The sequence below is a fragment of the Meleagris gallopavo genome, chromosome 3 (genome assembly GCF_905368555.1).
Source record: "Meleagris gallopavo chromosome 3, MGAL_WU_HG_1.1, whole genome shotgun sequence".
NCBI classification, from domain to species: domain Eukaryota; kingdom Metazoa; phylum Chordata; class Aves; order Galliformes; family Phasianidae; genus Meleagris; species Meleagris gallopavo.
The window spans coordinates 70,326,417-70,339,545 of NC_139406.1; the positions used below are offsets into that span (position 1 = coordinate 70,326,417).

A 13,129-nucleotide genomic window follows, 5' to 3' on the forward strand; every position below is an offset into this window, starting at 1 on the left:
TTTCAACAGCAATTAGCAATCTCTTGGTTTGCTGTTTGGTAAAGCATCTGTTAATGAGGTCATCTAGTTTAAAATCCCAGCTACTGGAAAATAACAGGGAGGAGGTCAAATCTATCATTTTGTGTTATATTCTCTGCTCTCTTTTCAGTTTTCTAAAGAAAAGATATCTTTGTTATCCACAATAAGTCATTATGACCCGTTACTGGCCTTCTGTATTTTCTACCACCTCAAGATACAGTAAGTTCTTTCTTATTGAAGTATTGAAATATGACAGTTCAGTTAAAATCTTTGCGCATCTGAGGATGAGGAATTGGTTTCATTTTGTGTCATGTTTTTGTTTTCAGAGTTTTGAGTTCAATTTTAGCGAGGAGTTGCCTCTATGGTGGACGGGGTTCCTGGGGTGGTGGACCTAGGAGTGGCTGCTGGTGGGGTGTCGATGGGGCTCCCGGCCCCGCTGCTGGGCGTCACTGAGGAGCTCACTGCTGGTGTCTCTCCTTGCTGCTGGGCTTGGAGGGTCTGTCCACAGATGTGGTGGTGCTTCTCCCAGTCCTTGTGCTGGCAAAATGAGCCACAGTATCGTGCTGTGTTGCAACCACTGCAGGTTTCACTAGCTTTCCGGCCACAGTTCCAGCAACTCTAGAAGCAAAAGAGAAGGGGGAGGGATGGAAGAAATTAGTTAGCATCCTAAATTTGCTATTGAAAACAAACTGACAATGAGCTGGGAGTCAACCATCTGCCAAGCCAACTGCAAGCTGACCAACGGCCCAAGGTTTGTGCTGCCGTAGCTGAATCAGTAAAATTTAAGACAGCTCCTCTGACATGTATTAAAACAAATAATGGAAAACGCATGACAAAAGTTCCCCTCTAGAAGCAGAGAGGGAACAACACAAGGAAAGAAAGGGAGCAAAAGATCTAGCACACAGGAAAGAAATGTCACCCTGTGAAAACCTCACTTTTAATCATGAGTAATGTCACTGGACTCGGCGGTACTCCTGGCAGTGAATAGTTAAGCTGGAGCCTAAATGTTTGGCAGGATGGGGAAGCCACCACAGAATATGTATGCTACTCACTTTCACACAGTCTATAGCTATGCCAGCTGGATGCTGGAACACGGCCAATTTTTAAGTGATATTCCTCAACTACATTAAAAAAAAAAATCCTGATTTCAGAATCAAACAAAGACCTAGATCCAAAACAATATTTTAAGGAAATTAGACTTTTAATCACAGTCAAGTAGCTTCTTTAGCAAACATCCAGGTGATAGTTCCATCCTCCCCCTCTCTGACTTCTGTGTTTGGTTTTTCAGGGTTTTCTTGGCATGGGCACATACAGGCATATGGGGGAAGAATAACTGTCCAGTTCTCAATTGCTCTTTGAGATTAAAATCAAATGTACAGGGCATTCTCAATTCGTACTGATTACACATACAGACTAAACCAGGTAATTACAAATACATGTGTTGGGGATGTTTTTTTTTTAATTCATAAAATTGTTCCCATCTTTCAAAACACTTTTAAAAAAAGGTGGAATTACCAACACACAGAAACAGATGTTTCTGGTACTTAAATGTCGGGAATTCAGACTTCTTGTCTGGCATCACCTGGTTTTGATTCAGTATTCATCGTTTCAAGTTCATTTTGCTTAAACTCTGTCCAGTGCTGTAGAGGTAAAGCCACACTACCACCTCTGGAAATGAGTAGCTGTATTACTCTTGAACACTTTTCCTTAAAAGATCTTTTATCACCACAATGAAAAATAACTGGAGGTAATTTAGAACACTGTACACAAGTGCATGCACTCACAGACTTATTGACACATCCACAAAATGACCTGGCAAGGTAGTATTAGCTTTTCAAAGGGATACAAGGTCTCCTTCTGGTGACTGGAATGGAAACAAACTGAGGATATACTTGGATTCTCCCTTTTGCTATTTCAGTACTTCTCAAAAGTTGCATTGTACTTCTGAAAGTTTCATTTTGCCAACCTGATATTTGCACTGTGATCAGTAAACAGAGGGTGATTCTGCTCCAATTGTGTTTGTGTACGAAATCTTCCCATGCAGACTTTTCCAAAAAGGCATTTTTCCTCATATAGAAGAAAGCTGAAGACAGCCAGCACCTGTTCAGATGCAGGGAACCCTTCCTTGTGCAGATCTGATTGCAGCACTCAAGTGCATGCTATGTGAACGTTAAACTTTTTTCTACTCTAGTGTCTACTTAGTTAATAGAAGCCAGTTTCTGAGGTATTATCCTTTTTCCTCCCTACTGAGGAAGGCATATCCACACAGACGAACTATCTCACAGACTTGACTAGAACCATCAAATGATATTTCGGTTTCATACCACAACATCTGTATTAATATTAGTCAGAAAACAGTCATTTAAATTTTAACAGCATAGGCTCAACTTTCTTATTAAAATAGTCTTCAGTTAACTTATCAGCCTGTACAGAACATTAAAAGTGATAAATAAGTGCCAGATTTTAATGAAGTGACAAAGCCCTAAGCTGCTTCTTTACATGATTACTTAATGTGTCCTACATTGTCAGCTACGTGATTTTGTCCACTGAATATATTATTTATAATTTAACAGGTCATTATGTCTTTAACGTAATTGTGGGAATAAAAGCACATAAAATGCAAGAATTTCAAAATAAATTTTATAGCTCACATTTACACACACACAAAAAAATTGCATTTAAAATTATGATGGTGTAAATTAACATAAGCAGACATATGTGCCACAGGGAGCTGGTGCAATAGCATCTGGATGTGGCATGCAGAACTCCCAGTCCTACCAAATCCTCACCGCTGTGACCACTGGGTGCACCGTTCTCTGTATAAGCAGCAAAATATGGTTCTAGAGACAGAACTCAATAACCAAAGCTCTGGCAATGGTGCTTTCTGTTCACACTGCTGAAAGAAAGCTTCAGAGTCCATGCTTTACCAAAGTAAAACCAGGCTCAGGATGCTGGCTACTGTTATGATGTGCTTCATGCACTGCTTCTCACATGTTCCCAAGTTAATTGTCCAGACACTGTGAACAGAGCATGAGCTCGCTGTGGGATTGACCATGCTCAAAGCATCTTTCCTTCTGGGAAGCTCAAGAGCTCAGTATAGGGCTAAGCAGGTATTTCTGTATCAGCCAAATGGAAGCTGAACTGCATGGACAGTATCTTGGATAACATGGGACAACAATGTCAATTGATGACAAGGTGACAAGTACCGTACAGAAGGTATGGATACTATATGAAGATATGACTATGGACTGTGTGATACCTTAATTAAGACTCTCTAGCTCCCAGCACTGAAAGCCTGGAGTACCATCTATGCTGGGATGACGCACTTCAAATATAGAAAATGAAATAAGGCAAATAAGATACGAAGAAAGGCTGTGAGAATTATCAGAGATTGAACACAAGCTATGAGGAAAGACCAAATAGACTCCAACAGAGTTGACAGCCTGAGAGGTAAAGCAGCATCCAAACATCTCAGAGGCTACTGCAGCGAGACTGGCAATAACCATGAATTAACAGGAAAAATAATGAAATGAAACAGCTGTAGGAAAAACTGGAAAAAGATGTTACAAAAAATCTTTTTAAAGATCGGAATAAATTGTCTAGAGACAACTGGAGAATCTCCATCGCTAAAACATAGGCAAAGCAGGTATATTGCAGGAATATCACAGCTTGATTTGATCATGCATTGGGAAACAGGGTAGGGGATCTCCCAAAGCCTCTCCTGGTCTATTTTCTGTCTTTAGGGAGACACCTACTATACTGTACTTCCAGCTTGTGCTTTACAGAGTTCCAGATGTAGTTAAAACTATGAGCAGGACTGGATTACAGTTTTATTCTGCATTGATTTTCCTGGGAAAGAGTGAGGTTATACAAAAGGCAAGATTCTCAGACTACATAATTCAATTTAACCTCACTACCTTGAAAATGCATTAATTCAATGAAATTGGGTAAATTACAACAGATGGGAATCTCACTCAAAATCTATGCCACTGATCATATTTCATCCTCTTCTTTCAACCAACAAGGAACATCAGTCATAGGTCAAAGCCTTATCTTAGGTCAGACTCTTAATTTTCATCCACTTAAGCTTCCATCTTTAAACAGCAGAATTCAGAAACTTCTGTATGCCATCATGAACATTCTCAGAACAAAAGGTCTCCATTTCTGCGTTCTCCAATACCAGGATACACGTTTCTAAATAACTTTGCCCATCCCATCACTTTCATTTTTGAAATATTTAATCACAATTGAGTGTTTGCCTTCCTCTGACACCTCCAGCTGAGACTCGGTGTAAGTTGGCTTGAAGAGGGAAAACAAAAAAAAAAAAAAAAAAAAACAAGTGGATCTTTACACGTCAACGATACTATGAACTCTGAAAGGCCATAATGCAGTATCAAATACTGTTATATCACCTCTGACAAACTTCCCCAATTTACCAGGATAGGAAGCATGGTTGGCTATGAAAAAAATGCATTTTTAACAAGTTTGTAATCATCACTTACTCCATGGCCCCACGTCAAAAAGAAAAAGAAAAAAAAAAAAAAAAAAAGACAATCACAACCACAAAGGAGAAGATTTTGAAAATTCTGTCAAAGACCCATTAGAAGGAAAAAAAATACACTGGTTCTTTGGAAATTCCCACAGTGCTTCTAAATGCAGTTCTCCTCACAAAGATTGAAGTTGTTAAATGTTTCTCATAAAGTCACACCTATCAACAAACATTCAAGGCCAAACCACTGTTAACTCTGCAATGTATACCTGTGTTCATACAAGCTAGCACAGAGAAGCTACATCCTGAATACAGAAGTGCAGAAAGTCACGCTGAAGAAACATGCAAGCTGGCTGGCCAGGCTTAGCTTAGCAGCCTGGGGCTCTGCCAGAGCTCACATCACAAACTGTCTGATCCTGTGCTGAACACATGGCTCTGGTGCCTCTGTACCACTCACCACTGCAGAGGACAAAGTGCTGCTTTCTAAGAGTTGTCCAGCCAAAAAAAAATTAAACATTAGCTGACATGTACAAATTCAACACCAGCCTAACAAATTGGGCTCGCCTGCATCACAGCATCTGATGCTCAGAGTCAGGTTTGCTGGCACAGTCCTGGTCTCAATGGATTGGTCAGCAGAGATTGAGCCCAGCTGCTTTCAAAATGTCAGGTAAGCGTGATGTTCACATACAACATAAGCTGCTGCAATATAAACAAGCCTTAACACTTCACATCTCATAAAAGCAGTGTTGGACCAGTTACATACTGCTTTATCTGATCACATGTCAGCATCTGCTTTCAGGAGAGAACCAAAACATTTGTGCTTCTTCACCATCCCCAGCCCCCACCCTGCTAAAAGTGAGGAAGAACACTGACTGTCAGATCTTTCTGTGGCATTTTATACCAGAGCAGAAAGACAGATGTTTTAATTCCTCCTTCCTACAATTTGTGCAGACAGTCTCCTTGCTAAGCTGCTCACTCTTACCATTAAAATTGATTTGCACAACAGTAGATTGCAGCCAAAGCAAGTACCGCAGTCATTAAAGAGTAGGCTGCTCACACATGTTTCTGTACTCAGCCAAGTCAACTCCTGATGAATGGGTCATCTTTTGTCAAACAACTGTAAGGAACTGGTAAATAAATAATTTGCGGTTCAGGAACGATCATGCTGACAGGTAGGTCTTCTCTTGTCGTTTTGCTTTCTGGTCGCAGTGTGCTTTGCTCACTGGTCTTCAACCAATCTCATTATGATAACAGAAAATAATGACAATGTCCTTGTCAGTCACAAAAGCTTATGCTGAGAAAATCTTGGAAAATCTTGAAAAAAATAGATACTGAGGGCAGTTAAATCATATTGAAATCTAACATAAGCAAAGGACAATAATTCAGAAAGGAATTATTGGGTCAGAAGTGAAAACTTTACTATGTAATGCGGCGATGCTCAACATATTGCAGAGTGCTTCTTAAAATTCAAGATGCTCCCCAAAATTGCACCTCTTTTTTTTTGGTCCTCTCACTGCCCTCAGTGCCCTTTACTTAGCTCTGGTCTGCCCAACACATGAATGTCCCTGTTCTCTTGCAGTTGTGGAGGTCACTTTTTCAGGTTCCAAATATATACATACATACTTTTCTATGTGAGTTCTCTAAAAGTTATTGCATGAGGACACTACGTATTATCTTAACACAGCAATCATTAAAAAAATCTAGTCTTAGTCCTAGATATGGCTTCAGGCTCTAGAGAAGACAGCAAGAGATATCATGCCACAAAATCCTCAGAGCAAAGCAGCTCCAGGAAGCCTCAGCTAGGTCCAGGTTGCATTTTACCAAATAACAAATGAAGCTCTAAAGGAGAAATCTTGAGAACAGACAGGGAGTGGCTGTAGCAGATGAAATTTATATCAGAAACATTAGAAATGTGGTGCCAAATTCCCGTCTCCTTCCACAGTTTCCACAGCCAAAAGAACAAATGACACCCGTGGGAGAAATATGCTGTCAGGAGCTGCATAGACGTTATATAGCAGCCTATATTGAGCTCTCTTGTTGACTTTGCTGTAATATCCCAGGCAAGGATAAGAAATGAGGAGCAATGCTTTGTCTTCCTCTGAGCTCAGTAGCTGCTGCTACAGCACCCTCATATCTGAAACTAGAGATAGCCCTTGAAATACATACTTACAGTATACTGCTGAAAGTTGTAAACAGTGTTGCAAAGAGAAAACTTTATAGAGATTTCCAACCTAGACAAATGAGGAGAGAGATTCACAAAGAGATCGAAAGATACTGAAGAGCAAAGCAAACATGAAGTTTTACTCCTCAACCTCATTGAACAGAAAGTCTCAACTCCAAAGGAATAATTCTGAAATGCTGGCAGAAAAATCTCCTGTCCTGAAAGATGAAGGAAAAGGCTGGTCCATTTTTAGACATGTTATCCAGAAAAAAAGTTAGCCAAAAGTAACAGGTAGTTGTAGGAAGCAGTGTCCTAAGTGTAACTGGAGGCTGAAAACGGACAAATAAAAACTGACCAGGCACATCTAGCTATTAGCTGTCAAGTAAGTACAACTGTCATCTGCCTTAAAATTAACCAAGCGTCTGTAAACATGTACTGAGATCTATTAAAACTTGCATTTGGCATCTCAAAACAACCATACTGATGTGCTGCTCGTGACCACAGGGGTGAAAGCTGCAGGATGAGGCCACCAGACCTCACTTGAAAGAGGTCCTAATTACGTAGATTGGTCTAGGTCCAGAAGGCTTCTATCTTCCCTGAATATAAACAGTCCTGAGAACATTTGTAACCCTCTGAGCCAGGTTTCATTAGAGAGAAATTGTAAGAATTATTTGCCCCTTTTTAAGTTCTAGTTTCAAGAAGCGAGCAACTTCATAAACAATTCTTGCTTATGTAAAGATGTCTGTTGTCACACAGCTTTCTCCAGAGGTACAACTGATCAGGAGCAAATCACAGCACACAAACTCTCCAGTCTGGGTGTGTGTTTACTCGTGGAAGAATGGGCTGTATGTACTGGCACATAAGGTCTTCATCTGTCTTCCCTACACCACATCAGTTCACTAAACAGATTTAATTTGCAATTTCCTTTTAGGCATTTACCTTTGGAATCTTGGTTTTGATAATGGGAATCTCTTGTATGCATATGCATGTAAAATGACAGGTCTTTAATGATGCTAAGTCAGACAAATGCCCTTTCAATGAACACAGTGTAGGAAAAATGTCGTTGAATATCTTAGAGACAAAATGCCAATAAACTGAATTTATGTCTCATTTAATCTGCAATGGAACAGTTAGTGCTTTAAAGGGTACATACACTTCTCCTGGTCCCTTTCTTCCTGACAAACTTTCATATGCTGAAAATCAATTCCTTTTGTCTCCTTGTTATTCATCTGCTACACATTAAGGAGAACTTTGGGCATTCAGTGATCCCACAATGGTCTTTCATCTCCAGAGAAGCCTGGTATGAATTAAAATCTTACGCTTCACAAATTATGGATGCGTACTGCAGCATGCCACTGGCTTATCTGCTCATGACTTCTGCCAGTTTTCTCAGCATGCTGCAGCTACCTCATCTGCCTCTTTCAACTTAAGTGACTCTTCTACAGTGTTGTCCATGCAGTCCAAGAAAAGTGCTTTGACACAGTGGGTACTGCTATCTATTTTTTTTCCAACTGTAGCTTCACTACAGCCAAGAATCTAGTACAAGAACAATAAATAGTTAAAAGTAACGTTCTTTCATTTGATGATTGCATAGAAGTAACATTTTACTGATGTAATTTCTGTCATGTCTATTTTTAAGGGCAGTTTGAACTTAAGAAATTATTTATTCTCATCTGCAATAGACATAAAATTCTGCAGCATTGGTAAAACACACCCTGGTCTTCTGCTCTCAGCTTCCTGCTATTGGTGCTGCTGTTTGTCCACTTCTCAACTCTCTATATCCTGCAGTCAAATTAACACAATCAAATTAAGGAAACACTTGTAAATCCACATTCACATGCTGTCCTACAGGAACCATCATCTTTTGCAAATAGCTTCTGTAGGCATTGCCCTCCCCTGACGAGTTTTTAACCACCTTGTTCTACAACCACCTTGCTCTAATCTCTTAAATTACTATTTCTTTGCATATGTTAGATTTCAGTGTGAAACGTTTCCCACCAAACCATCTTGTTATCTACTCCATATCAGCACTTTGAAGAGCTTTAAAATAAAGGTAGTGAAAAGCTAAATTAGAGGAGAAAGGTGCACAATATCTAACGCTAAATAGTTAAAAGGTGACGCTGCAGCCCAAGTCCACTAGCTATTTTGAGCAGACATTACCAAGAAAATTTGGGGTTCAGCATCTGCCTGTAATACATGCCCAAAGCAAATGAGCAAATAATTAACAGCGGGAACTGAATCCTGATGCCACATGAATTGTCTGTGCCAGCTGGATTACAGCTAGCTCAAATACACCTAAGGTTTGCAGCCACATGTCATCCTGATTCCTGCTCCAGGTTACTGTACAGATCCTATTTTCCACTGGCATCACAATGGTTTGCAATTCTTTGAACTCAAAGACATTAAAATACTTGAGAGAATGGAAGACAAAGACTTGTTCTCTGCCTTTCCAGAGAGCAGCTGTTAGTAATTTTTCATCAGAGGAGGCAAAGCAGGTTCAAGTCCTGACAAAAGCAACCTCCTAGCACGAGGCTGCTAGCTGGCAAAAGCATTTAGAGAGGTGGTCATCCAGCAAAGATCTTACTTACCTCGCTTGAATCCTCCTGCTGATTGATAACAGCTAGTGCATCCTCTGCAGCCTGGCGCTTAGCTTCGGCAACGGTGCGCTCCATCTTGGCTCTCTCGGAAGTGATCATGTCATGAGCTTTCCGCTCAGCCTCTGACACTGCCTTCTGCAACTCTGCCATTGCCTGACGTTTTACTTCATTGACAGCTTCCTCTGTAAATGAAGGAAGAAATCCTTGTCAACACGGGATGTTTAGTACAGGGCTGTGCAGGACTAAATCATGAGGTGCAGCAGCTAGTCTGCTGCATTATGTCTTCGTGTTGAGTAGGGTGAAGGTGAACCTGGTTTACTTCTCCACCACCAAAGCTCTCACAAGCCTCTAAAATTCACGGTTCTTGATAATTTTATTAACATTTTGTAAGGTACAGACTTTCCAGGTCTCTGGGGCATTATTTCTGTAATCTTCTGGAACATTTTCTTCAGAAAATTGAATCATAGAATGGCTTGGGTTGGAAAGGACCTCAAGGATCAAGTTCCATCCCCCCTCCCACAGGCAGGGCTGACCAGCCAACATTGCTTTTGCAGTATACCAGATCTAAAAAAATGTTTGACAAGAATTATTACAAAAGAAATAATATGACATTTTCAGAATTGTATCACTTAGCTCTGAAAATTACTACAGGATTAGATCATTAACATTTTTTCTTTTTTCACTTAAAGAATAAATACATGCAACGCTCAAGAGTTTATTAGAAAATTTAAAATTCTTGGTTTAATATATTTTTCCTGGACATGTACTTTTAAAAGCCAAAATTAAAATTTGATTAATAACAATCTTTTGATCTACTGATCTCTTCCGCACACTTCTGCAGACCAACATTTGCACTGCAAAGACCATTTCCCAATGCTGCTAGGCCCTGATTGCCCTAAAGCCAACACGACTCCAGTGCACAATTAACCCTGAGCAGGGACAGACTGCTTCATTACATCCAAAGCTTCATGTTTTTGTAAAATAACTAAGTCACTATGAGCTGTTTCTTCAGTATCTACTAGTGTCATATCTTTTATTCCAGAAAACATGCATTGTCACAAATTAATTATTTGGATTTTGATGAAGGAAGAGTGCAAAGATTTTACTAATGAACAGTCTTTTAATTGACAACTAAAACAAGTAATTTCTTTTTTTTTTCTAATTAACTGCTCTAATTAACAAGGAAACCATCCTCCTCCTGAATTAGTTTATCTAATTTTCATCTTTATTCAAAGCAAAATGACAATGATTAATTGAAAATTTAATAAGCAGTAATTATTAACTTGGCAAACCTAGTACCAATTAACACTCTATTAAAAGTAATTATGACATGTTTCATTCAAGTGTTTGCACTTAATTGTTTCATCCACTTAAAAACCACCTTAATTAAATGTTCTGTTTAATTAAAAACATAGATTTCTAATAAAAATGTTTTACCATAGATTAAAATTTAAGTACTACAACTGTGTTATGGATTTGAGTTGAGGGCTGCATCACATGTATTTGGGTGCTCACGCATGTACATACACCTAACTCTTACATACAGGCACTAAGTCAGTAGCTGTCCTGAGTTTTGATGCCTCGTACCTCTCTGTATTTGTTATTTCAAAAAAGCTGCAATACAAAGTCTCCATTTTCAACAATAACACAAAGTACAACTGCAAAAGAGACTTATTTTCAATCCATGCACCCGCTAAAGTTGCATTAATTAAAATGAAAGAAGCATTCAATTATTTGGTGCGTGTATGGCAGTGAGATATGTGTCATCTGATTTTTTGGGGTGGGGAGTGGGAGATTAAGAGATAAAACTTATGCCTCTATTTTTATGAGGCTGAAAATATGCCCTTATATTACCCTACCATAAATGTTGTTTAGGGGAAAGCCTCAGGAGAGGAAAAAATCATATCCTTCAACCACACAGCCAAGGCTTAATTTACTTTGAATATTCAAGGTGAATTAAAATTCTATCTAAGTGGCAATACAGGACAATAATTTTTGCTTACGATCAAAGCTGCAGCTAGACTAATTGTCTATGCAAATCAGGCAATTTATATTTAAATTATGCATTCCTATTCTAGTCCCACAGGCACGCACAGATCAGCAAAGGGAATTGGTAGGACATTTGCAAGGTGCTTGAATATTTATTACCAACTGCAAACATTCACTGATTGTGAGAAAAGAAATATACACAGGCAAAAATACAGATGCAATTTTATTACCATTTCCATAAAAATGAGGCAACTTAAATACAGACGTTTTGCGTCTATGAACTGCAGTTATTAACAAAGCAAATTTCTTTGAGAAAATCTGTATTCTTGCTGGTATTTACTATGGAAGAGAAATTAGCTTTGTAAGGCATTATGCACTTTCAATATATGATATAAGCTTAGTCTTACGCTGAGATGTTTGCAGTGCTTAGAAATGCTTGTTTGAACAACTGTTTTAAACTGGAAGCAAAGTACCCCAACATTTTACAAAGACTTCTAATGTTACAGTTTTAATCCTACCTAGCTACGTTTCTTCAGCCCAGATATACAAATTGAACCTTGTATTTTTACTTCTTTTGTAATGCTTTTGAGTGTATGGAGTATTTATGAGGCCATATCCCAAAGGAAAAGGAATTATACTTTATGCTACAGTACAAACTATGGATTGGTATTTCCATTACTTTTGACAGCAGAATTCGTGTAATGAAAGACCTGAAAGTGAAAGCAAAGAGTTGAAGCCTCGTGCTTTTTGGTCACATCATTTCAATATAAATAGACAAAATTTCCCATCATCCATTTTCTCACATCTCCTTGAAAGTTTCCAGTACCTACAGATATTTCATAGGCAGAGAACACAGGCTTCATAGCTTCAGATAAGGACAATAGTGAGACTGACCCTTGACAATAGTCAGAGAGAAGACCAAGAATGAAAGCTTCACAGAATACTGCCACTTTTCCAGAGAAAGGAAGAATTATTAGATTCTAACATCTGAAAACAGGAATCAAAAAATTTTAAAATCAAACATCTAAGATGCGCTTAAGTGCATCTTTCGTTTTCTAGGTTGTGCTAAGCAGTCTTGGTATAATTTCTCTAGGTATTTCCAGAATGCAACTAAAATCTTTCACTGTGAATAACGCTAACTTATGAAAGAAGCTTCAGGGAGCAGATAGCTTATGTGGAATAGATGTTACTCAACATGATCAGAGGTCCTAGACGTTCACTGAGGAGAAGCACTCAACTCATCATTCACTGCTGCATGTAACTCTACATGACTCACCAGTAAGTTCCCAGTCACTTCTCTTGTATCATGGGCACACTAGATCTACATCATGAGAAAAGGGAAAGTGATGGACAGGGATGAGGTACTATGTCAACCATGACATTTGCATCATCTCCTTCTGTGGGTGAGCAGACTAAAGAAGGCCACTGGGAGTTGGTATCATGAGTTCTCTCTCCTTCATATCACAAAATGCATTATTTCTTTCTCAGAAATACCCTGAAAAATGTTCTTTATTGTCTTTGTATGAGAGAGTATGGTCACTCCACGCCTGTTTGCTAATTCCAGCGCTTCCCCTGTGGACTCTGACTAGCAGTAGGTCCTTATGTGTGATGGTGGATGGCTGGAAGACAGTCTCACACCACAAGAAGCTAAAACAGCAACCCACAAAGGTCTGAGGTGGAGACACCTCAGTATCTGACAAAGAGAAACATTTCCAGAGGGCAAATAATCTAATCTGTGATCTGACTCATCCTTTTCACATGCCTGCCTTACTCTTGACTACTAAGGGCACGGAGAACTTGTCTTGAACTCTTCATCTGAATAACTATTATTCAGTGTCATTAATCAGGACACTGACAATTTTCCACTGACGAAAC

General features: G+C 39.1%; 1 protein-coding gene across 5 annotated transcripts in view; it reads right to left on the minus strand.

The window, feature by feature from the left end:
• Nucleotides 1-13,129, minus strand: part of RUNX1T1 (RUNX1 partner transcriptional co-repressor 1) — a 109,467-nt gene that overhangs the window by 3,470 nt on the left and 92,868 nt on the right. For all 5 annotated transcript variants that reach the window (XM_085221401.1, XM_085221405.1, XM_085221402.1 and 2 more), the window contains 2 exons: nt 9,257-9,447; nt 1-636 (listed from right to left, as the gene is read on the minus strand). The exon at nt 1-636 is cut by the window's left edge and continues 3,470 nt beyond it. In XM_085221401.1, the coding sequence (XP_085077527.1) occupies nt 361-636; nt 9,257-9,447 (467 nt within the window). In that variant the 3' untranslated portion in view covers nt 1-360. The remainder of the gene's footprint in view (nt 637-9,256; nt 9,448-13,129) is intronic.